The sequence below is a fragment of the Haliotis asinina genome, chromosome 11, assembly GCF_037392515.1.
Source record: "Haliotis asinina isolate JCU_RB_2024 chromosome 11, JCU_Hal_asi_v2, whole genome shotgun sequence".
NCBI classification, from domain to species: Eukaryota; Metazoa; Mollusca; class Gastropoda; order Lepetellida; family Haliotidae; genus Haliotis; species Haliotis asinina.
This window is the reverse complement of record NC_090290.1, coordinates 53893022-53919887: the sequence shown is the minus strand read 5'-3', so window position 1 is coordinate 53919887 and position 26866 is coordinate 53893022. Positions and strand designations below refer to the sequence as shown.

The window sequence follows — 26866 nt, the reverse complement described above, 5'->3', positions numbered from 1 at the left end:
AGCGTTCCGGATTGTACTAGCAGCACCTACTATACATGCTTTCACTTCTTGTATAGGCTGTCATATTCGTATATTGTTCACCCAGAAAAAAAAATAACAGAAAAAAAAACAAAAACAAAAAAAAACAAAACAAACAAAAAACAACAACAAAAAACAAAAACAACAACAACAAACAAACCAAACCAAAAAAAACAAAAACAAAAAAACCCAAAACAAACAAAAGAACCCCCAGCATTTTCTAAGCTACTGTGTTGGTACTCGGTATTTACACTGTAATCAGCTGTATCAGTTTGTCGTGTGACATCGGGTATTGATAGAATGACTATCTTATAATCTGCATTAGGGCGGTGGGGTAGCCGTGTGGCTAAAGAGTTCGCTTGTCACGCCAAAGGTCCGGGTTCGAATCCTCACATGGGTACAATATGTGAAGCCCAATATCTGTTGTCCCCTGCCTTGATATTGATAACCGCTACGTAAAACTAGACTCACTCTTTATTATCTGCATTAAAGATTCATGTATTTCCAGTATTTTAAGGATATCTATTTACATATCTCTCTGCATGTATATATGTAACTGTCTCTTTCCCGTTTAAGTATTCTCCTGCTCTCCACGCTCGCTTCAATACAAGGACACGCTCCAGAATTGTGGTGGACTGTATACGTTATCACACCTGAAATATGCAGTGTTCAGATGATTGCTTCATGCATTTTGCTGATTTGCTTTAAGTTCAGTCAGTTGGATTGTAGAGCTGCCACATACATCAATAATATAGATGAAGGTGGATAGAACTTTCCCGTTGTTCAGTCAGTTTTGTTATCTCTTGTTGCAGGCAAGTCGCCTTGATCCATTTGTCCTGTAAAACCATTATTAGTAGCTACACCTACCATGTGTCAGTAATGGGTTAGTCCGTTTTTAACAATATTCTAGGTTCACCGGAATTTGTCTATTACGGACTTGTCTTACTTGACTGATTCATTTGTCTGGATTATAAAGCTGTCCGGATTGGACAAAATTTGTCCGTTGCCATAGATACTGGTTAGCTTACCTATGGGTTACACTTTGGTGGAACCTTTACTTTCGGGACCAGAAAACAGCATCGTATCTCTTAGCATGGACAAACGAGGGAAGGCGACCCTGTCAGTAAAGACGTCAGATTTGCAAATAAACTTCATCGCACAAGATTACCTCCCTTTACAGTTCTAATTTAATCTTGCTGGCTGGCCATTGTCTTACATTAAGGCTAACGTCTGTACTTGTCACTAATGCTATATTAAGAACAATTTTGCCGTGACTTTTGCCGAGTAGTCCGGATTATGGATAAATTGGATTATACACAGTCCGGATTTGACAGATTCCACCGTATATACATGCCCTTGCTACCGGAAATGAACTTCACGCATGTGGAGAATCAAGTGTGACGGGCAAACACCTTAACCAGGAGGCTACCCGCCATCCTACACTGGAAGCATTGGCGCGGTGAGATCCTGTAACAGCCTATTACCCTGTAACATTTCAATCAGTATTACTTGAAACATCTAAGCACATGTATATTGCAACGCTATACTACGATCCTTATAATCCTTGCAAACACGTCGTACAGCGTGCTCTGTCGTACAGCGAGCTCTGACAGACGGAAACCTGGAAATCGAGGAGATCGCAAAAAGAGGATCGGCCGCTAGAAAAATTTGGCGGTCTGGTACGGAACTTTTATTTATTGTATCATTTATATTGTAAGTTGCAAAAATACACTTAATACGTGCAAAGAACACATAACAGGTGTAACCAGATGAACTGTGCACCATTGCACGACAGGGGCAGTCTGTGACGTCTTAATTAAGGACATGCTGCCTAAACTTTACCCTCGACATTAAATATAGAGATACGAAACTTGAAAATTCAGATTCTTTTGTAAATGTTATATTCTTATGGAGCAAGGAATTTGAATTCATTGTAACCAGGGTTGCTTGTAGTGTGTCTTTTTACTTTCACACGAGAAAATTCGGGTCGGCTGAAAATTAGGTCATTTTCTGAACTAGTTAACGAGATTCATGTTTCAATTTGTACTGGCGCTTTCTTCTAACATTAAGCCAACAAGCCGTGATGTTGCTGAAATATTAACAGCCTTTAGTCCAACTCACTCACTCAGAACCCACAATCAAAACGTTCACCCATCACTGACATTGAAGATCTATATTACCGTATCCTGTTAACGCTCTATCCCGTTCGGTACTGCTGGATATTGATTTTTGTGTCTCCACACGTTGTGTTCGGCTTCTTAAATAAACCCATCTTGGAACCTTTATCTGCAATGTGTTAAGTGGCGTTACATAATAAATGTCTCTCACTTGGAGCGTAAATTTCTGACTGATTCACAATAGAAGATTCGTACTGACTGACCCGAGGAACAGTTCCACACCCTGACCAAGTCATGTTGAGGCTATGCGAACGCCATACCCGTTCAAAATATGTGCATTCAAATCATCTGAAATTAAAAGGCATTTCGTTTTCGAACTTCTCAGTAAACTGTCTTGCTTCTAGGTTATAACAGTATACCCACAGCCTAATGGATACAGGTGTAATCTATAATACTTTTGTTGCATGCACTAATACCGTCTAAGAGCACACGGTGTGAACTGCTCAAGATGGGGAATACATCATGAGATGAAAAAAGCTGTGTGGACTGAAGTCACTCTTAAAAGTATCTGTGGAAATCAGTCCGAGTCATAACTGGTTTATTTATCATTCTAAAAAGCATTCTATGGATTGGTGGATTGATGCCCCGAAACATGACAGCGTGCACACGAGTGGCGCGTTACTCGGTGACCATGTGTACAATCCAGGGTTAGGGCTGGACGGTCGATATACGTACTTAATACCATGTATATTATTGATGGACTGACGAGCAGCCTGAGTTTTGGAAGGAAAGAGTAAAAACTACTTGTAACGGTTCACAACGTCCATTCTAACGAGGTGATACTGTACAAAACGGACAAATGCCATAGAAAACAGTAGATTCCAGGTTCATGTGAGGTATAATTATGAGTCAGATCGCTGTGTTGTCATTGATTACCTGCGGATGGTATAACTCACGATAACACGCTAACATTCACTACAAGGTCTGCTGTACACTAAAACACCACTGTGTAGATGGGGCATAGACACATTCCTCGTGTTATCCGAGGTTCCGCACGTCCACTCAATTATGACTACATACATATGGAATAAACAGGGGTCCAATTTAAGTGTAAATTCAAGGCAATCGTAAGTTGGATGTCCTGCATTAAGCGGCTAATATAAGTGGTCAATATGAGGGTGCTCTGCATTCAAAATTGTCCGGCCCTACGTGTGGTCTTTCTGCATTAGACAAGTCATCAATATAGGGCCGTTCTGCATTCAGTATTGTCCCTACATATAGCCGTTCTGCATTAGACAAGTTAATATATAAGTGTGCTGCATGCAGTTTTGACAAAACTCTCTGCATGTCTCTTCAAGTTCGAAAGCTGTGTTCCCGTCAGAGTCTTTCACATAATGTACAATGGACCTGATTGTACAGATTGTACATGAAAATTATCCCACACTTAAGGGCTCGCTGAGGGCAAGATTTAATGCTTGAACCCACATGTCAGGACCGAGTAAAACCCGTGGTTCCACTCATCGACGAAGTAGCCGCCGTCAAACAAAGAGGGGACATGCAATACTCCCGAACCCATGACAAATGGCTGCAGTATGTAAATATGACAATATTCCATCTTAACAACAAACATTTCCCCATAATTTCAGGCGTCACATAGCGCCCAAGCCCACATTCTCCTTCCTCCGCGTTCACCGATAACACCCTGGCTGGAAATGTAGACGCAGTGTAGCTGTCGTACAACCGGCAGAAGAGTTGTAGCCGTTTTTACGCTGCCCGGCAGAATGTTGGCACCGTGCCAGGTCCCGCGCACGTGGGCGGTGGAATGTATTGATCCTAATGGTCGATAGAACCACAGCCAGAAAGCGCGGGATCTCAGGCTATGCTCTGTTTCCGACTTGTTACGCTGGGTTCCACGGTGGGTACATACATGTATAGTGCGGATTTTGTTATAAGATGGGGGCGGGTTGATACCTCTGTCGCCGCTGTAGAGTTGACAGAGAAGAGGACGTTATAAACACTGTAACCGGTCAAACAGCTAACTATTCCTCAGCAGATCATATGCACATATATACTGGACAAAAATAGGGATATATGCAAATTTTGAAATTTTGAATAGTGGTGCATTTATTCATTGACACACTGACAAAGTTTCAGTCATAAAAATACAAATATCCCTAATGTGTTTTGTCCAGTATAGATATTTGGATAACACCCAAAGTGCTGGTAAAATAAACAAAGGGAAAGGTGTAGTAAACGCACAATTGCCAAAATACATATAACAATGGTTGTTACCCATAGTATAATAAATAAAATTGGAGGAGGTGACATTGGAATGGCCATATTTAGCAAACAATGACAAAGTTTCGGTGTTTGATGTTTGTAATAATTTTCTGAGAGAATATTCATTTTATTCAATTTTGCTGGGAAATATGTTTGTTTTAAAGTATAACTCAAACACACACACGGATGTAAGTCATATTCTCTGACATCTTTACATCTTTAAACTAATAATATTGTTATTGTAGCTTACTGGCTGACATGCTGCATGGATATGAGAACGTCTTTGATGCTAAGTGGTACGTGTTGACTACAATGCGTGCGTTAACCCACATGTCTCTCAAAGGAGGAATTCACAGAGATACCAACACACATCGAAGAACTGTACAAATAGCAATTGTAAAATAATTATGTTCACGTTCAATACAAATTACTACGAAGGATAATGGAAATGCACGTGATATCAGTACAACATTGGATGACAGTACAATTTACAAGGGCATCACTAATCGCAAGACTCTCAGTGATGGTCAAATTCCCCTGGTAATGGTCAGCCTTCAGAAAAAGGTCTTTGATTTTCAGGGTGAAATACCGATTCAGTGGTCTTGATTCATTGACTGTGTGCTTTTACGTCGCTTTTAGCAACGTTCCAGCAATATCACTGCGGGGGAGACCAGAATAAGCTACACACCTTGTAAACATGTGGGGAATCGAACCCGTACCTTCGACGTGACGAGCGAACGCTTTAACTTCTAAGCTACCCTACCGTCCGCGGTTTGATTCATGTCCGATGACAGACACGTGCATGCTTAGTTACGTAGTGTACATACCAGGGTGTTGTACAAAGTGACCTTATCGCTAGGGTAACCGTAACTCCCACAGCTTAGCTTAGACTCAGGGTAATCTTAGCGGTACTTTAAGGTTCTGTTGTACAACATGCTGTGGGATCTGTTTACTCCATTCTGAATGACTCCAGATTTAACGCAACTCCAGATACATCAAAATATAGTAAATTACATGCACCTGCTCACATGCCAACACATGTGAGATTTAAGGTCCCCTAACATACAGAGGTTCCGTACGCGACACTTCGTGTTCTTCATTTCCGGTTGTCCGCTTACAGTATACATTGAAATTTCTATGAACAGAAACAACGCGATGCCGTATCAATATCGTTTGACAATACATGGCACTAGTGACCCGTGAAGGTCCCGGGGTAGAATAGGCCTTCAGCAACCCATGCTTGCCATAAAAGGCGACTATGCTTGTCGTAAGAGGAGACTAACGGGATCGGGTGGTCAGACTAGCTGACTTGGTTGGCACATGTCATCCGTTCCCAATTGCGCAGATCGATGCTCATGTTGTTGATCACTGGATTGTCTGGTCCAGACTCGATTATTTACAGACCGTCGCCATATAGCTGGAATATTGCTAAGTGCGACGTAAAACTAAACTCACTCACTCACTCATGGCACTAGTTTTCATTTTTCTTAACACGTGAAGATACGGGATAGAACTGGTCTTCAGCAACCCATGCCATAGGGGATCGGGTGGTCAGGATCAGTGACTTAGCCGACACTCGTGGCGCTAATCACTGGATTGTCTAGTCGAGACTCCAGTATTTACTAACTGACGCAAATATATTTCCGTTTTTCTGGAAATAACGTGAATATATTGCCAGTGTTTATAAACACCTTGACCAAGCGTCATTGTTCAATTACTACATGTCACTGATCACTGCTGTCACGCGTAGGTGAGTACAGAATAAACTCATAGTTTAAAATGTGTGAAGAAATTTCTGCTGGAATCCCGAGACCAAAGAGCACATGGCAGGTGAGACGTGGCACACAGACCCAAGAGCCACGTACGGATTAATAGTCACTGATGTGGCAAAACATGTACGTTACGTCATGCTTACAGGGAAACAGTATTAAATTAAATTCGCGGAAATAAGGAGCGTCGAGGAGGACCCCCAAAACACCCTGTGCGTCATTCTCCCAGAGTAGTGCAGGATGCAGTGAGAAGCAGGGAACATTGCGACATGTCTGCATCATTAACTCTGGTCGTGGTGCAACTCTCAGATATGACCATCATTCGTAACTACTCGTGTCATTCCGGCAAGCCGCATGTTCTTGCAGGTCACGGAAAGAGGCGGATAGTTACGAATGACATGATCATAAGACACACCGCTTGCCAGGATAACGAACAGTGGTGGAAGGGAGGTAACTCTTGCTTGAGCAGGCAGTTCATCCGCGGGTTTTTCTTTAGACTTGCGCAAGCCGCTAAGGTAAAAGTTAATAGCTTAGCGGATACTTTCTAAAATATATCAAATGCCACATTGGTGTCTATCTAGACTTGCCGTTTTTGAAGGACAGAATCACTACTAGACCCAGGGCTGACTTAACATGCAGTAGAGCCACGGAGCCAGGCTAGTCTTGCTTGTAAGCTAGCGCTGTGTTGAGATCACCGTTAGATATGTTGCACATCTTGCCTAATTCATTTCCACGTACGAACAACAGTCAAACTGCTGTGTTGGAAATTTGATGTATCGTACATGTGCACACGCTTGTCACGAAGCATTCCCCTGCGTATTCCTTCTACGTTCATCGAGTTCCTGTTGTCACGAACCTCGGATAACTCGAATAATCGACACAACAGCTTTTCGCTGTAGATTATTTCCACGCAGTGGCTACTTCATTTCCTCAGATAACAGGTAGGTCACTTGCACAATACTGTGAGAAGTCCGGTTTTGGCACCTCACGCCGTGACATTGCTGGAATATTGCTTAACTCACTACACATTACGGCTTAATGGAACTACATCATGAGAATTTCGACATACCGGCTAAATCATCACAATGAAACGCATCCACACACGCGCATATTCACACACTTTTCCAAAACATACCTATTGTTTAGAAACATCATTGATGTCTCGTCTGAAGCCATGAGTGGCTGAATCACATGACTTAACACTGTAGAGCCCATTCTTCTTCCGTGTCACTCCAAGCAGTACCGACTGACTGTCAACAACCAGGTGGCACAGACATTGCACAGGACAAGCGAGCACTTCCTCCTCCCCGTAACATTAACAAGACCCGATCCTCGAGTTCCCCTCACAAGAGTGAGACACTCGAACAGCTGTAGCAAAATTAATTTGAGTGAGTGAGTTTAGTTTTACGCCGCACTCAGCAATATACCAGCTATATGGCGACGGTCTGTAAATAATCGAGTCTGGACCAGACACTCCAGTGATCAACAACATGAGCATCGATATGTGCAATTGGGAAGCGATGACATGTGTCAATCAAGTCAGCGAGCCTGACCGCCCGATCCCGTTAGTCTCCTCTTACGACAAGCATAGTCGCCGAAACTAATTTGAAGACAATTTGTATTCCTTGCCTACCTAGCGTATTTTCCATGTACAAGTGTCAGAATTACTTAAACGGTTCGTTGCCAACATGGCAGAGATGTCATAGCAGAATAGGACTTTGATGAACAGTTAGTTGAATATATTTCAAAATAATGATCACAAAACCAATCCTAGCTGCTAGCGTTATATTGTCAGAAATCATACGTTTTTTGTATAATCACAAAAAAACATTTTTCACAACATCCACGACAAACAATCGCACTCTCTACATGCTTCAGTAAAAGCTATGGTGCATGTAGATAGTCATTCTGGATGACAATTGCCTATTGTCGTACTGCTTTTGTTTGACGCGAGTGTTGAGTAATGCTTAGTCTCTAAATTACGTATATAATCTTTAATTGAAAAGGAACCCAAGGGAGACCCGAGTTGCAGAACCTGAGGAAATCCAGACTTGTTCTATTTAAGGATGTAGCACTGCAGAGAAGGCTTGGCAGTAGGCGCAATAGTGTGGTTCAGAGACTGAGACGGACTAACGTGATTGGCAACCTCTCCGTGGGAGGCAGTTACCGACAGGAAAAGGGGCACTTGACATCGGATGTCGGATGAGTCGGGACGACGTTCTGGCCTGGTGACCCAAGTAACAAAAGAACATAAGCGACGATGAATCGAGGAGCATCCGTTACCTTTGACCTGATGACAGACGCCGGAGTTTGTCACCAGGGGGACAAAAAGGAACGAACAGATTTTTGGAATAGGATACCAACTGCAGGTAAAGACTGGTTACACAATATAAGATGTGTTAAGATTTTTTTTTTTTCGTAATCTCTTTTCAGTCGGACATGAATTCTTGCCCCTTTGTTAACACGTGCTGACAGTGTTAATTGTTCCCTTCGTATAATTGCACAATTTTGTTGACCTTTACACCCAATCGAGAATTGTTATATTTAGATAATGTACTGATTCACACACGGCCGATCAGTTTTATTTTAACATGGTGTACACACATCAAATTAAAGTACGGGGAAATGCTATATAGAACGCGTGTGAAAGCAGTGTCGACAGGATTACCTAACATGCACTTTCTTGTCCTTAAAATGACCATTAAATTGAAACTCTCGCGAAAATGATGCGTACACCCTCCCGCTTCTTTCTCAAAGAACCGCTTCTGAACTCGTTCTTGCGTCTCGCGCAAATGTCCAAACATTTTTCGTCCCAAGCGTTCGATCATGTTCTAACATTCTAACAGTGAAATGCATGTGCAAGGGACGAGCTGTGGGTTGCCATGCTGCGAAGGCGCCAAGCAAATAAAGTTGATCCGAGGACATGCCATCCGAACAGGGTCGTCTGGCGTTGTGAAGAATCCGGGAATAGATAAAAGATATACTAGTGCCCCGGGGCCTATCAATCATTGACAACTGTATGACAGACTGGAGCTGTAGCAATATACCAGTTGTATGGCGGACCTGTTATACCTGACAATCCAATGATGAACATCATGAGCATCGTCCTATGAAATTGGGATAGGATGACATGTCAACCAAGCCAGCGAGCTGACCACCCGATCCACAAGTCGACTTTTAACCACAAGTATGGGCTGATGAAGACAAATACGTCACGGGTCAGTGGGTTGTAAACTGATGCTCGAGGCGTATACAGCAGGCAGTGCGTTAGAAGTGGGTGATGCTTAAGTGTATACGTTTCGTTATATTCACCGTGGATCGTCTTTACAAATCCAGCAAAGTACGAGGAAGTTCCCCTAACACTCCACAAGGACTTGGGGGTAGTTAGGATCGCCTCCACAAGAGCAATTTGTTAAAGACATGTTGGGACATTCTATCAAGTTATGAAACAATTTAACAAAACCTACGTCATTTTGCAAACCGACATTTTTATTGTTACTTTTTGTCAAAATATCCACACCCTTTACATTAAATGTGAGCATTTGGAAAGGATACTTCAATGATCACAAGTATGATCAGTCAAAGAAACAATTGCCACAGAATCACAAAAAACAACAAACGCCAAAAAAACCCAAAACAATAGACTTTGGAAAACGGCTTCCTCCTGATAGTTCAGGTGGTTTGTCCTTGTCTCACGCTGCCCTCGGGGAAACCTCCAGCTATAATTGAGGCTGCAGTCTGTAAATGACCAAACATCCATCAGACAACCTAGTGACTGACATCGTGAACACCGACTTAAGTAATCAGGACACGATGTTCGACCAAGTCAGCGAGCGAGATCCCTTTCTGATTCGTAACTACTTGTCATTTGAGCAAGCCGGAGGGAGGCTCGTATTTATCTCGTGGCCTTGGTCACGACTGGGCCTTGTCCAAGCCACAAAAGGTTTGGGGCTATTTCAAAGGATATCATTTTGAATTTCAAAACATTACTATGAAATTCCAATGACTTCATAACAAAGCCCATCAAGCATGTTTCAAACGCCGTTTACCAATATCAGCAACAAAATGTTTATATAGCCATTCGATAATCACAAAGAAACTATTTGACGTCTTTTCACATTTTATTACACATGATTTGATTGGTTTGCCACGATTCCTGACAATGCTTACTGTACAGGTCCGAGTCTTCTTGAAGGTCACGGAAAGAGGCGAGTAGTTACGAAGAACTAATTCCATGTCGTGTTGCAAAAGGGAGATAATTGAATTACAAAACTGGAAAATGCTTATTCCAAAGGGACACCGCGGGTTTCAACATCCCCCATACCAGACAAAACTGTATATAGTTCAACAATCAAATTTATTACGAAAACGATTGTAAAAAACACTTATAAGAACAATGCAAGACAAATATAACATTTGAAAAGACACCACGTCAAATTACCCCCATCGTATGCTGCATTGTGTCAAACGTTGTATACGGCCGTTACATCACTAGATGAGGTACAATGATGTCTCGTACTGCCCTCGTATTGTGTTCGCCATCTTGGTAAGGCTCTGTAGCATGCTGGACATAGACTTCAGCTGTTGACCAAGCAACGAGTCGCCGGCAGACTTCCCTGCGACATCACACCCTGACAAGAGTTCGCTTCTCGTATTCAGCAAAAGCATGTACACCGCGAAGAGATTCATGGCTGGAATACAATTTGACACAATAACATACTGGTTACGTCATTTCTGGTGACAAGATAGAGACCAATTGTGTGGAGTGGTTATTTACTGCCGCACTGGGCAATATTTCAGCTACATGGCGGCATGTGGATAATCTTTTTCTGGATTTGGGGATGGATTTCACGGTATCAACCTTAATCTCGTGCATAACCTGAGGAGAGATCAATGCAGAAATGAGCGACCTATTTGGAACTGACCACGGGTGAGTGAATTTTGTTTTACGCCGCACTCAGCCATATTCCAGCTATATACCGGCGGTTTGTAAATAATCGAGTCTGGACCAGACAATCCAGTTATCAACAACATGAGCATCACGCAAACGGAAACCGATGACATGTTTCAACCAATGTGTTAGACTAGGCGAGGGAATGACTTCGAGTCAGTGAAGTGAACAATGTACTGCGTGTAAGGTGCGAATATATTCATGTCGTATTTTGGCACAACCCCCTGTTGTACCGACCATCTTTATCGTCATCTGTTGTCTGTTTAATGAGTTGAAGGAGCTGGTCATCAGGGGTCAGCTGAGACTGGTCCAGATCCTGTCAACATACATGGAGCAATACAACACGGTGCATTCACCTCACTGAATTTGTATAGCGACCTGCATGCATGCGCTTGTATACTACTCGGGACTAGAGACCGTTAAGTTGTAGCTCGGCCAGTTTAATGTGCATACCCACGACCCAGACACCACATCCTGACTTCAAACTGACAAGACCCATTTTGTACCGGAAGTGCACTGCAGGAATGGCAATAACAAGTACCACTCCTTATGTTGATGTGGATGGGGTAACCACTGGTATCCCGCTGTATGTTGAGGACCAGGGGATGGATCATGGGTGGGCGATCAGACATTCAGGTGATGGAATTATATACTATTCGTGAGGTATTGTCGATATTTGCGCTATGTCCTATGAGTAAACAGAAACGCTTGCTGAAGATCGATAATAACCTGAGCTTAGATTTTCGAAGTTCTCTTAACGCTAAGACAGTCATAAGTGCTATACATTAACATTAACTCGCGTCCATCTTTGCGCGAAGAGAGCTTCGAAAATCTACATCCAAGATGTTCAGGGTTCCTGCGACGTATGGCGAAAGGAGCAATAAATATTTGAAATATTCCCGAGCAGGTAAACAAACTACCTACCTGTAGCCTGGCGGGAAACAGCACAGTTTGGTTCAGGCGGTCCACACTCGCCAAGAACTACAAGAAACAAAGTCAAGGTCGAACCATCTCGGGATAAATCTAAATTTAATCAGATTGTCTAGCGACTATGTCTTTCGTGGAAACTGTTCATAGCTACTAACAGATGAAATGAAAATCTAAACCAGCTGGTGACGTACAGGAAAAATGTATTAACCTCTGTCACAGCAAACCAATCTTCAACTTATCAACAATCCTGTAAACTCGCAGCTTGAGTTTTACGCCGCACACAGCGATATAGCGGCGGTCTGTAAATAATCAAGCATGGACCAGACAATCCAGTGATCAACAGCATGAGCATCGATCTGCGCAACTGGGAACCGATGACATGTGTCAACTAAGTCAGCGCGCCTGACAACCCGATCCCGATCTCGCCTCTTTCAAGTATACTCGCGTTGTGGCAAGCACGAGTTGCTGAAGACCTAATTTAACCCGGATATTCACGGGTCCAGGTGGCTGTGGTGGTAGCAACCAAATACAAACCGCGGTGCCGAATTTGATATTGGATAGGCTTGACAACACCCAGTAACAAAAGTCACATGTATTGTATCATTTCCACGCGTCATCATGCCCTTGAACGGACCTCAGAAAGGGAATTTAAATTCGATCCATGGCCCAAATAATTTTACATATTTTTATAGCTCCTGGGCCGCTAATACACACATTCTTCACAGAAATGGAGATTCAACGGCAATAGGCCGATACTGAGTAGTCTCGACAGGACACATTCTATTCAAACCGTGCACTTACTGGGCATTCGCCTGGTTGCATTCTTCACCCAACATACCAAGTTAGTCGCACTTATCCCTTTGTCGCTGGTTTAACCAGTATAAATGTTTAAAATACTCACCTCACGCATTACTGCAAGAAGTCCACTGCTCGAGTTTAAAACGCGTGGAATGTGCTTTGAAGTCATAGTGAGGGTTTCGCTTGTCTTGCTTCGCTGTCAATGAATAGGGACAGAGTGCATGCGCGTTGAGCCATCTGGCAGTTTTGTTGCCAAATACACATGAAATGCACGCTTACCAGACGAGTCTACTATCAGCAGAGGGGACTGATCAAACGCGCTCGTGTAGGTTTTCGTGATTGACTATGATCTGTCTATATGATAATATGGTATGTACTATGTGTTTTATTTATGTGTAGCAGTTGTGTAATTATTCAGCTGAGTGGTAGATAACGTGGTAACGAATCTGGTAGCTAGTAGCAACAAAGACCAGAACATTAGGCTCGTCCATGGAGTGTCACCGGACATGACGTTTTTAAAAGCATAAATCGGGGTGGTCTATGTTCTCCAAAGTCTGTGTGACCTACAGATTATATTTTCACCCAGTCCTAACAATATGTATACTAGACACATAAAGAAACTGTGCATTTTCAAAATATTATCCCAGTTGATAAGTACGCCAACAATGTCAAAGGTACATACACACTTTTTGGAGGGATCACGAGACCATAACAAGTCGGGAGAATTTCAACTGAAAAGTCAATCACAATGGCGTCAAGAGTTCACAAGTGGGACAGAGATCAAACGCCCACGCCACAGTCTCAATAACGGGCATGTCCACATCGGCATTGATAACAGCAGTGCATCGACGCATAGAGCCTATCAAACGTGCAAGGAAGGCTTGTGGGATGTCACGCCTGATTCTCTCAAGTCTGTTGAAAGGTCAAGGACGTTATCTGGCGGAAGAGGAAGACGGCGTAGACGTTGATCCCAAACATGCTCTATCGGGGAAAGGTCCGGTGAATTTGCAGGCCAAGGCAGCAAGTCAACGTTGTGGTGTTGCAAGAAATCCATAGCAACATGTGCCGTGTGAGGGCGGGCATTGTCCCGCTGGAATGTTAACCCAGGGCCATGACGTTGCAGAAAAGGTTTTGCCAAAGGTCAAAGAATCTGATCCCTGTAGCCCATACCAGTTAAGCTGCCCTGAACAATCAGCAAAGGAGTTCTTTGGCATGCTATTATTTCACCAGAGATCATCACTGAACCCCCACCAAAGCGATTTCTCTCCAAGACACAGGTCTCTGCATAAAGTTCTCCCACGCACCTATAGGCACCTTGATGTCCATCACAATGGGAAATATTACACCTGGACTCAACTCAAAAACAACATTTCTCTACCAAAACAAGGGTCTGCGGACATGATGTCGGCACCACATTCGGCGAGCCTGTCGATGACGTTGTGTCAGGATAGGTCGTATGGCAGGATGTAGTGGTCTGATCCCGTGATGACGTAAACGTGGTTGGGGTGAATGCGGCGAAATCCTGAGATGGTCCGAGCTGTCATCACTGCAGTCTGAAACCTGTGGCGAAGATGGATCACCCTTATCCATCTGTCCTGTCTTGCGTTGTTACACGTGGACGTCCAGAACGTGGCCGATCGATGACATCATTTGTGTTCTGGTAGCGTCTCACCAATGCAGAAATGATGTTCCGGTGGCAGTGGAAACGTGCAGCCACTTGTCGTTGAGACATTCCCCCGCGGACCATCCCAATGGCCTCATGACGATGTGCAGACGTTAACCATGGCATGTTATGCGTTTCAATAGCTGTTTAATTTTTTTTAACGCAGGGGGTTGAGCTTTCCAAAGTGACAGTATCGTGTGGCATTCATTTGCTCTGTTTCTCATTCTCGGAATGTACGTTCAACAACGTATTGCACGCCCCAAAGACAAAACCACTGACGTCACGGAACGTAGCACGTGCATGCATGCATGTTGGATACATGTCACTAATCTCTGAGTTAAAATGCTTTTGTGTCTACACAGGTTTGATAACTTTAGATTTGAAATTTCACGTTAAACAAAACGTTAAATCAAAGAAATAGAAATTCAGATTGCGAATCCGCATAATTAACTTTGCCAGTTGCACATCTTAATCTCTTAATTTTATTCAGTTTAGGATAAAAGTTCTTTAACAAACGTCCATAGTTTCAAATCGCTGTTACTGTTTTGTTTTGTTTTTGTTTTCGCATTGCAAAGGGTAAGCACGTTAAATGAAACGCCGTAGGATAGGGATGGTGGAAGTTATAACGCACGTGCATTTGTTTCACTGTTCCGACTACTGCGCTTACCCCCTTGTAATACAAACCAGTAATCGCGATTTGAAACTAAAGTTGAATGAAATTCTGAGAATTTAATGTGCAATTGGCACGATACGTTTGTGAAGATTCGCAATCTTAATTTCCCTTTATTTGATTTACTTCTTCTGTTTAAAGTGAAATCCATCGGTACGTTTTCACGGCAAACGGCAATAGTTGATCACTGGGTTGTCCGGTCCTGACTCGATTACTGACAGACCACAGCTATATAGATGGAATATAGCGGCGTCAAATAATAAACAAAACTTGTTGTAAACCAAAACAAGGAATAAAAGGGGGAACAATCACTTTCAAAGTTCTACAAAATGAACAAACTCTTCACACGCTGCTTTTTTATATTTTATGACTACATGTATAGAATTTGGGATAACACTTGAAGTTCCTTTTCCCCAAACGCAATATATGTAGCAAGCACAGTAAGGCTGCATAAAGAATTAAATGTTTCTCAGGCACATCTTTTTCAAAAGTGACGAGAGCGGTATGTCTTTTTGAAAGTTTTGAAAAGCTTTGAAAGTTTACCACGTGTTAATGAGTTGTAGATTTAATCACACTCATTCTTGCAGACACTCATTCGTATCGTGGACAAATGGATGATCGGGACGAGGCAAAGTCCAAATTCTTTTTCAAATGGCAATAAAAAAGTGTTACGGGTACAGATAAATGTGTGATGCCCGAGAAATATTTCACTTATTTTATTTAGCCTAAAAACGTATCTGTACAATTTGGATGAAAGGTTGCTCAGTACAATTAATCTCTTTGCTATTTATTAATTTTTCATATATAAAATCCCTGACATGATTGAAAACAAGTAATTACATTTATTCCCTGTAAGTAATTTCACACGGCATCCGAGACGTGTCTGTACACTTGGTGCTGATATATATATGAAGGGATATTATATTAACATAAATATTGACGAGTATTAATACTAATCATACATATCGAGCCATCTCTACGCCCGGGACATGTTTTGTTCACACGTAATACCTGCCAGGTTACTATGCTACGTTCAGTGTATTGCACAAGAGACAGCTTCCTGTGTTCTTTATCACTTCCGGTCTTTCTAGTTTCGTTTTAGATTCCAACATGCCCAGTTTCGTTTCGAAACACACCAGGTTTCGTTTTTAGCAAACCACTGGACTTCAACGTGCTGAACGCTGTGGCTCACTGAATACCGAGGTAAATGTGTGATACGTTTCATTGTATACCTTATGATTGATTATATAGGCCAGCGCACCTGTCTCTAAGGACATTACACACTTGCGTAGTGGTGTCACCGTGTTGTTGCTTGCGGGGTCGCTCTTTACCGGGTGCCGGGTTGTGATTCACAGTTTTGTGTCACACCTGTCCCACGGAACTCCTCCGTATTTATTTACACGCACATGTAACAGTAGGTAATTGGTATCGCCCGTCTATATCGACTTTATAAACACGACTTGTAGGATGACAAACTTCTCTGACAAGCTCGTGAAATGGTAGTCTCGAGGTCAAATAACTATTACACTTTTGGGAGCTGACATTTGAATCTATAAATGTGAATGATGTCATTTGTGACACGAAGTCGAAGGACTGACAATGTGTTGCAAGATAACCGTATGCGTCTATGTAGGTCACGATTGTTAGGTCTGTTGTCTCCAGTGAATCGATCCGTATGTACTGTTGTAACACCAGGTGTGAGTACGGGTGTCAGTCGAATGCATTAAAACGTGACAGAGAGGTGCGACGTTACTATTTTACGTCATAGTCATCAATCTGAATCTGAAATATGGTGTAGCCACAGACGGATCCAGAAGGGGGACTTTATATATGTGAATGGTGCGTGCGTGCGTTGTACGCCTGTAACCGAGTTTTTACGTTTGACGGCTATACCCATGTCTTTATGTCTGATGGCTACACCGGAGATTTTAAGTTTGATACCTGTACCGGAATTTTCATGTTTGACGCCTGTGTCGAAGTTTTAAAGTCTGCTGGCTGTACCAGCGGGTTTTTTTACACCTGTATTCGAGATTATGTGTTTGACACTCGTAGCCGCGTTTTCACGTTTGACGGGTGCACCAGAGCTTTTATGTTTGACGCCTGTACCAGAGCTTTTATGTTTGAAGCCTGTACCTGGGTTTTCACGTTTGATGCCTGTACCCGCGTTTTTACGTTTGACGCGTGTACCAGAGTTTTTATCTTTGACACTTGTACCTGAGCTTTTGTGTTTGACGTCTGTACCAGATCTTTATGTTTGAAGCCTGTGCCTGGGTTTTCACGTTTGATGCCTGTACCCACGTTTTTACATTTGGCGACTGTACCAGAGGTTTTATGTTTGACGCTTGTACCAGAGTTTTTGTGTTTGACGCTTGTATCAGAGGTTTTATGTTTGATGCCTGTACCAGAGTTTTTTTATGTTTGACGCCTTTACTGGAGGTTTTATGTTTGACGCTTGTACAAGAGGTTTTATGTTTGACGCCTTGACTGGAGATTTTTATGTTTGACGCCTTGACTGGAGATTTTTTGTTCAAGTAATGCCTGTACTAGAGGTTTATGTTTGACGTCTGCACAGGAGTTTGTTAAATTTGACGGCTGTACCGGAGTTTTACATTTATCTTACAGAATGAGCACGTCACCGTCCGTTGAGTGGCGTCAGAGAGGCAACGAAGTTTATAGAACCGCCACTGAAGGTCTTAGCCCTGTGATACTGAAAGAACGCCTCAACAGCGCCCTTAATTATTATCAAAGGGCGCTTAATGTGGCAGCAACCCCAAACGAAAGATCATCCGCTTGCAAGAATTTAGCAAGAGCATGCTGGAAAATGGCCCCCGTCGTGAAGACAAAGGAAGAGAAACCGGAAGTGATCAGGTTCTACTTCAAGGAGGCGCTGAAATATTTCCGTGATGCAAGATCTGCTGCGGAAGATCAGAGCTTGTCCTGGCTGGAAGATCTTCTGACGTCCGCCATTGTGTGCTGGACCGAGTTCCTGGAGTACATGGACTACGCCGACATAGAAGCACGGATACGGGAGCTGCACGTAGCAGTGCAGTACGTCATCGATGACGTCACACGCGCGGAGGCCTACCTGGAGATCGCAAACCATTATTTTCATGCTGGCATCACGGCGCTTCAGAAGCGCGAATACAAGAAAAGTTTGAGTCTGCTGAAGGATTGCCATTTCCCCCTGTACGAGGCGAAGCGGCTGGGAACAAGTTCCTCTAATGTGCTGGAGGAGGCTGAGCTCCTTGAGAAGGACATGTACGTGCAGATGTGCGTCACGGAGTCAGTCAAAGCACGTGTTACAGGTAACGTGAAGCTTTGATGATGTTATGTCCTATTCATTGGTGTCACATTAATTTTCGACTCGCTGTGCGCATGCGCAAAGCGTGAAAAATGTCCGCTGGCAAACTCCCGTTGTGGTCGTATGTTTTCCGATAGTGTAAATACATCCGAAAAATGTGATTAAATAAATAATTATTTACACGTGGCAACTGGTCATAGTTGACTACATACACCCGTTTGTCTATATTTTTCAATTATGGATGTCCTATTTTTTTTACTGCTGCTGGTTTTTGTTTGTTGTGAGAAGGGGATGTGCGAGAAGGACGGTGGTGGCGAGATGTGGTTATACAAGTGCTTGTGGACAAGTAATGTTTTTCACTACTCACTGTCTTCGTTTTATACAAAAGTGAGATAAGATGCATTCGACATAAACTAGTACATATCTGTTTTGATTTTCGTTTTCTTTAGGGTGTCTTTACGCGTAAAACATACGGCCAATGTAGAAGTTGGCCGCGCATAGGCACAGCGAGTCGAAAATTAATGTGAAACCAACGAATTTGTTTCTCAAGCACAGGTGACTTCGCGTGCTAGTATAGATGTAAGGGTTAAAGCATGTAGTCGGTCCTATATTACTGTTGTATACAAATAGTGCCCCGTTACTTCACCGTTGTTGTCGTGAGACCTTGCACTAGGCTAGGGCTGCGGCTTTTAGAAATATGAGAAGCGGTGGGGGTGTGTGTTTGTGTTGGCGTCTGTGTGCTCACTATTGAAAGGGGGTGGGGGGTGAGGGCTGCATTTTCAGACCAGTTTCAATGGCTATTTAACAAAAAGCAGAAGGTAGGAATGAAAAGCAGTATTTTCCTGATTCCAAGCAACTGCCTTATTTTTTTGTGAACATATATATTTTCCCATGACTGAACTGATAATCACCAAAAAGATCATGATTGAGCTTTTGCACACATACATTTCGCGGAGAAATCAAGTCGACATTTTCAGGCTTGGCCCACTGCAGTGTGAAATGACACGAAAATAGTGATACCTGTAAACCGTCGTTCGTATTTACTGATAAGTAATTCTTATGACAACATTCCTATTGCAAAGGGAGATAACAATGTGTGAAGCAACAAACACATTCTTCACGTGTAAAGTTGGAGACTTGTGTGTTGTTCTCACAGTTTCACTGGAAACTGTTTCGTCGGATAATCGGAAGTTTTTCATAACATGTATTGTAAAAAATATTTTGTAACAGGTGACGAACTCTTGTCACGTGTGATCCATGACGAAGAGATACTGAACATAGACATGGTTTGGGAGGTGACCGACTGGTACAGGACGGTAAGTAACAGTAACAGATCTCAGTACCCTACTTTTGCTTACGGAAAGGACAATGACAATGACTTAGAGCAATATCACGGCGGATAGAGACGAAAAATAAGCTTCATATATTCTAACCATTTGGGGAATCGAACTTGGGTCTTCGGCGTGACGTAAAATTGGTGCTCTGATATTTTCTGTTTGTCAATATATATGAAATAAACAAATATGCATATGCTATATAAAGACTGAAATCATTTAAGCTTTATACTTAAAATGTCTATGTATGCAGACTTTGCCTCATCGCTAAATGGCTGAAAATATGCTGATACGACGAAAGGCTCAACTCAACTTCGACGTGACGAGGGAAAGTTATTGTATAAATATCTTAATACATTTTATTTTTCAAAATCTTACTCCTAATGTACAAGGCACAGATCCAGACTTTATGTTATTGCATGATAGTGGCAGCAGTAGAGCTTAAAGTCGTTCGTGGAGATTTGTCAAAACCGACGTCACAACTGTAGTCACATATTGTTCCAATTTTCCAGATATTTGACATCATAATTTGGTCAAGGCTTTTTTGAACTGATTAAGGTGAGCGATAAACAAGCTGCTGCACGTTGTCACCAAGAACCACAAGTCTTAGCACCATGAAGTCGTACTGCCAGCGAAGCCATTCATGTACACAGGTAAACGCGCAGTTGTTCTTCTCAGGCGATTATGCTGACCCGAGAGAATGACTTTGAAATGGAGGCAATTGCCCATTCTCGCCTGGGGCAAGTCTACGACCAGGTTCTGATGATGAAAAACAAGGCGAAAGAAAACTTCAACAGATGTCTGCATCTCGCCAACCTGATGGTGCCGAGGACCTTCCACAGTGAAGGTAAGTCCACTGTTCACTGTCATTACTTCTCTGATATATCGTTAATATCATATACTAAAACTAAATAACATCAATGTTTAAGAATTAATTTCAATCATTTAGCAATATTCCTGCAGTATCATGGCAGGAAACTTTGTATATGAAAACGCTCATGAATATATTATTTGAGTGAACCGCCTTGTTTATCATGTGCTACAATGTTGCCATGTTACGGTGATGTATTGGAAAACGCCTGTCATAGCACACTGGTAGCGTTCGCCCATATTGTATTGAACAATCAAATAATATTTTAATAAGGAAAATCGGATCATAGTCAAGGACCCGCATTAGTGAGAGTATCGCTTTATCTGAGGGGTTGGTACCCTAGCCGCCTGGTTCCAGAATGCTGTGGTTGAAAACTACTCCCAACAGATCAGTTACTTTCCATTTTCCATGTTCATTCAACTGTAAATGGGTACCCGGTGGGACGTCTTGGTAATCTACATGCTACTATTTAGCGTCACAGACAGCTTGTTAATTTATTACATTGTTGAGGATGGAAGTCACATGCACAGTGATGTTTTGATAATGGTATTCCTAATCAGCAGCTGCCGTTTTAACTAAACAAAATACCAAAACCACCGGACATTGATCCAAGTTTTGAAATAATCGAAAAGCCTAAAATATTACTCCCTGTATGACGTCCATTCAAAATATCCTGTTGCTCTCAGACTGGCACATCTACGCTACGACAGCCTTACAACGCTACCAAGAACAAACTGTCAGGGACGAGGAGAAGGCCAAACAGGAGGAGAGGGACAAGGTGAAGGACGAAATCAAAGACGACTTGACTAAGGTCAACTCAACCTTTGAGAAGTCTGCCAAGATGGAGTTTTTGGAGTTTCTCTACAAGACCTACCCTCCCAAGAACCCCACCTACAAAAAAGAAGACCTGCCAGACAAGCCCGACATGACCCAGCTGAAGAAGGTGTACTGCAAGGCTGTGACCCACTACCACCCCGATAAGGTGAATGTAGAGGAACACGGGCTGAAGTGGAAAGTGCTGAGCGAGGAGATCACCAAACTGCTCACTAAGCACTATGAAAGTCTTAAGTAGATGGCATTGAAGAACTGAATCAAACTTTTGCTTTAAACACAGTACGACTCGTACGCACTTAAAACAAAGTAACATACTCAGTTGTAATAACAGGTCAGCAATGGAAGAAATAAGCTCTGGATTAGGAATAGCACTGCATGGACAACCTTTCAGGATAGCACTGAATTACAATTAAATCAGTCAGTCATAAGAAGGTTGTTGAGTAAATTTAATTATTAACCTGAAAACAACATCACTAATCCTAATCCTCTACAAGTTGCCTGTGCAGTGAGGATTAACCGTTGCTAGCCAAGTCATACTTCACTGGCTCTGCACAATGTTAGTATATCAACACTACAAAAATAAGCTGGTTTCCGGAACACTGAAACAGAAGAAACGTCATGGAAACCAGCATTTCCAGTTGGTACATAGGGGTACAGGTCCTATAGTCTCATCGTGGTTTCCATGCAACTGAAACTGCACCATTTCAGGATGGTTTCCAGTTCGTTTACCCACTCCTCCAAGCAGGATCCAGCTGGTTTTCATTTTGTTTGTTTACTGTAGGTTTCTATGAAAACTGAAACTGAATTTTGCACCATTTCCAGGTGGTTTCCAGTGCAAAATGCGCATCCTTCAAAATTGCTGTGATGTTTGGTGATTGGAGATTGTAACTTATTGTCGCCCCTTGAAAGAATATTCATCAAGCACAATAAAATGAAACGTTAGGGGTTTTTTTTATTGCTATGGTTCCTCACCTCTTGTGCACGACAGTTTTTTTACTTAACGATCTGCGTGTAACCAGATACAGATGTAATTGATATCACAAAAAAATAAATAAATTCATGTGCATTAGATAAAGGACAAATTATGTGGTATTTTCAGTTAGTCAGTCGGGGTGACTTTAATAATATGTTACTGGCCCGATTCACAATCAGCAAGCATTTGGCTAGCAGGCCAGTAGTTGTTTCGAACGCTGGGTGTTTGTGTACGTGCATGTGTGATATGTCGTACATGTACCTTCGGGCAGTGTGCTTCCCATGAAGATAGGTGGAAAGTTGTTCACTCTTTTTGTTGATCATCTTGCCTTTCTTGTTGCGAATTTCTAGTTTTCTTCAATACAGAAGTGACACGCCTCTGAGGCTCGTTTGTTTGTGTTTGATTGCTGCTAGATTTATTTGGATAATTCAGTTTCCTTTTGACAATAGTCTGATGATTGCTGCATAAAGCACTTGTGTTTGTGTGTGCATGGATGTACAGAAATGAAGTAATCCAGTGTACTAAACACACACACTTGCTCCACGATCTCAAGTGTAGAGCGCTCTGTACTGGAGAAGGGCAACACATTTACATGTATGATGTCCGTGAGGAATGTTGTCATACCATTGCATGACCTGTAGTCCTTACTACATAAAGGTGCACGGCATATCCAGGGCCGGCTACAGCGTTTTGTGAGGGGGTTGGGAGGGGTGATGGTGTGTGTGTTGCACACATCATTTTCACTCGTATTCACTGGAGTTCTAATGGTTCTTTAATAAACTGTTAACTGCTGTTCTGTGTTAGAATCCAAACATATCCAGTGTCTTTGTAACATATTTCACATCTCTTGACGAGAGACAATCTGCTTTATGTGCTGTTGGTGTTTACAATGTATGTTTAATAAATACGGAAACGAATTGTGTGGTCTTTGCAGAAACAGTGCGAGGTACTCTCTATACTAACACCGACAATAACTGGAAGACCCCGACCATGTTCCAGTCACACATGCCATTCTGTTAACAAACCAACTGAAGTAGTTGATCACTGGATTTTCTGGTCTAGACTCTGTTATTTACAGACCGACACATAGTTGAAATATTGCTGAGTGCGGCGTAAAACAAATCTTACGCACTCACTCCCCAACAGAAGAAAGAGAATCATGCATCCTTGCGCCTCAACCATCTACACATGTACACATCTAGATATCTGTCAAAGGATATGTTTAGGCAGGCCTTCTGACATAGCATACATCTGAACATCAATCTCAGCATACGTGTATATATACGTCACATCTTACGTACAAGATGTACGTAAGATGCAGATACAGTCAGTATATACTCTACAGTGTAGGGCGTACCAAGCTAGGGAGAGAAGTTCTTTTGGCAATATCCACAGCTCTCATCACATGGAAAACCACAGCCACATAAAATTAGAAATTTTATTAACATTCCAACTAAACCATCTACATACTACAAAAACTCTGACGACACTAGAATGCGACCATTCACACTACATATGGCAACGACACAATATAACTGAATGCAATCAAATTAATGTAATACTGTATCTATGGTAACGACTGTCTACCTAGATGCAACAGTTTTAGGAAAAAATCGACATTTTTTATATTATCTATCATTCTAAACTAAGGTAAAAAATATATAATTTGGCAACTTGGTTTATATGTTTTCCTTTGGCAAAATGGAAGTTCAGGAAGAGATCAGTTGTCTCCCCTTATTCATTCCCCTGATTGGGGTTGTGGCCATGCATCATATTGTGTCCCTGTCCCGGGAACATGGGCATTATAGGCTGAGGCTGTAGGCCTGTGGTGTAGGGGTTCAGCTGTTGGTAGGCACCTGGCATCTGGTACATATCTGCACGAGGCACGCCTTGCATCCCAAACATATCGTACTGCTGTACGCTATGAGGCATGTGCGAGTAACCTCCCTTCATCGGATCGTATACGTCACTTCCGGTCATCCCTGGCATCCCTGGCATCCCTGGCAACCTTCCGATCTGCATGTGCTGGTTGTCAAGGTAACTGACTCCGGGGTCGGGGGTGTAGGGGGAGTATGTGCTGGCAGGGGGTGTGTATGACAGCGATTCTGTGGATTTGGGTCGTAATTCGTTCAACAGTTGTGGGTTACCTCCCCTGCTGGACTGGTCAATCATGGGCTGCACGATCCTCCTCCTTGCGTTAATGAACCAGTTGTTGACCTGGAGTATAGTCAGGCCCGTTTCCTGTGCCAACTGTTTCTTCTGGTCCTCCGTAGGGTATGGGTGAGAAAGGTGTTGGAACAACCATGCACGCATGATATTAGTAGCCCCTTTCGGGAATATCCCCCTTTTCTGCTGTCTCTTGGTCGCCCGGTTCTCAAGTGTATTCTCGTCCTCGCCGTCTGTGCATTCTCCAGACCCTACGCTGTTGTCTAACGTCTCCCCAGCTTCGCTGTTACCGTCTTGAGCATTAGAAGCAGACGACAGGGGAGTGCTCCTTGACCTTGGTCTCGAGTCGTCTGCTTGATTGTAACCTGCGCTGCTGGAAGGGCCAGGGGTTGGATCACGGGAATTTGATTCTGTTTCAATTTTGATGGCCCTGGTTGAGTTAGAGCTCTTGGAGTCGTCGTTTCCACCCTCGGTGTCTTCCATTCCCAGGTCAATTGGCATCTTCCCCTTCAAGCAACTGATGTAACGGCTGCAGAAATTGTCGCATAGCTCCTGGACCTTCTCCAGTTCCAGTAAGTGGAACCGCAGCACCTGGGTGGCTTGGATCATAATGCTGTCGAGCTCGTGGTTGTCGGTGAAAATGGACTTATCGGACTTTGAGAGAACCTGCTTGGCAAACACATCGATGTCTTCAGTGAAAGAGTCTGAGGAACACACCCCTCCTCCTGCAACACGAGGGGAACACGTGGCCAACTCACACTTCTCAAACACGACGGACAGCAGAGGGAAGAGGCTGTGTGAATAGATAGCATCCTTGTCTTCTTTCAGGCCTTCGTCTATGGGAGGGAGCGTCATTGCCCCAGGGAAGGAACTGCTTGGGGTGAAGGGAGGGTACTGGTGCATTGGCTGGGGGTGGTGCGGTAGGCCTGAGGTATTGGGCAAACCCTGACCCGGAACAGGTGCGTGAGGGTCGGGATACAGAGATGCCACTTCCAGATTTGTGTATTGGAGAATGTCAGGGTCGCCTGGTTTTCCATGGGTCAGACTATCTATGTCCATTGTTCCTGGAAGACAGGGTTCTCTCGTCCTCTGTTCTTTTAACTCAATCTTACAACGATGTTTGTGCGGGATCACCGGACTCTCATCGGTATCTACAATAGGAAATTCAATAAAATTGTAAAATAGATATTCAAACGCAAACGACCTGAAAATCATCATCACATACGGTGGCAATGTTATTGAACATGAACAGTCATCCTTCTGAGAGTAACATGTAAATTACAACATTTTGTCATCTTCATTGCAAACATATAATTCATGAATGGCAATCCACACGCTATCATCACATAAAGAGTGTCACTGTGATGCGCATTCATGAATCTGTATAGCTTTGGACAATGTTTCTCAACCCTTTCAATTTCGTTTCATTTTCGTCACTGGTTCCCATGAAGTTTTTATATATATGTTACAATACATATGAGGTACAAGTAGATTATGGTAGGAAAATATAGCTTCCTCTAAATATGAAAACAAATAAAAACGATTTGTGACTTTTTGAACATGGATTTTTTTGGGGGGAAAAGTTTAGAGAAAAAAAACATTTTAGCAGGTAGTAACTTTTCCAAATTCTAATGTATGATAGATTACTAACATATGCTTCGTATCGTTAAGTGTATATTTCTCTTACATTCTCTGTTTCGGAAACAGCTAGCCACACTTTATATTTTGAATTTTTAAAGAAATTTACGAAAACAACAAAAAAGGTGACTTACCTCAGTTGAAAATATACTCCGAATGTCCAGAGAAGTTGTTTTTGTTAGGAGATAATATTGCTAATGATCCTCTCAGCCGCGCCCTTCAACTATATACGGGCTCGTCATAAGTCCGACAATGGCGGTCACGCGATGCTCGTCCCCGCCAGCTATATATGTTGTGAACGGTTCGATTATCGTCGTCATAAACCCATTACGAAGATGTCAGGAGCACAAAAGATTTGGGTAAGATTTAGGAAGTAGGATAATCACGATAAGTAAACGATCAATTGTCTTTATCCAATTGGGATTGATTGAAAAGATTTGGCATTTGCGATTTGTGGCACGTTTACTGTTGGTGAATCGGTATGTGTTGACATTAGGAGCTTAAGCAGGGGCTGAATTTTGAGGTGACTTTTAATTTGTGTTACCGGGGACAA

General features: G+C 42.6%; 2 protein-coding genes and 1 pseudogene across 3 annotated transcripts; 1 reads left to right on the top strand and 2 right to left on the bottom strand.

The window, feature by feature from the left end:
* Window positions 1-9652: 9652 nt before the first annotated feature.
* LOC137255250 (uncharacterized) lies at window positions 9653-13374 on the bottom strand. Of its 2 annotated transcripts, XR_010954521.1 has the most exons (5): window positions 12967-13374; window positions 12060-12116; window positions 11373-11451; window positions 10626-10875; window positions 9653-9922 (listed from the first exon to the last, which is right to left on the bottom strand). XR_010954521.1 is itself a non-coding variant. In XM_067792687.1 (4 exons), exons 1-4 carry the CDS (start codon window positions 13030-13032, stop codon window positions 10676-10678), a joined length of 402 nt encoding a protein of 133 aa, XP_067648788.1. In that variant the 5' UTR covers window positions 13033-13093; the 3' UTR covers window positions 10525-10675. The 2 variants fall into 2 exon arrangements, 1 of the variants encoding a protein (XP_067648788.1); XM_067792687.1 differs by lacking the exon at window positions 9653-9922 and having other exon boundaries at window positions 10525-10875; window positions 12967-13093.
* A 2893-nt stretch (window positions 13375-16267) lies between these two features.
* LOC137255248 (uncharacterized) lies at window positions 16268-23429 on the top strand. The gene is made up of 5 exons (XM_067792686.1): window positions 16268-16399; window positions 17819-18501; window positions 19728-19813; window positions 20510-20678; window positions 21389-23429. The coding sequence occupies exons 2-5, from the start codon at window positions 17820-17822 to the stop codon at window positions 21772-21774; spliced, it is 1323 nt and encodes a 440-aa protein (XP_067648787.1). The 5' UTR covers window positions 16268-16399; window position 17819; the 3' UTR covers window positions 21775-23429.
* Window positions 23430-24243: 814 nt separating this feature from the next.
* LOC137256198 (homeobox protein Meis1 pseudogene) lies at window positions 24244-25734 on the bottom strand (annotated as a pseudogene).
* Window positions 25735-26866: the final 1132 nt, after the last annotated feature.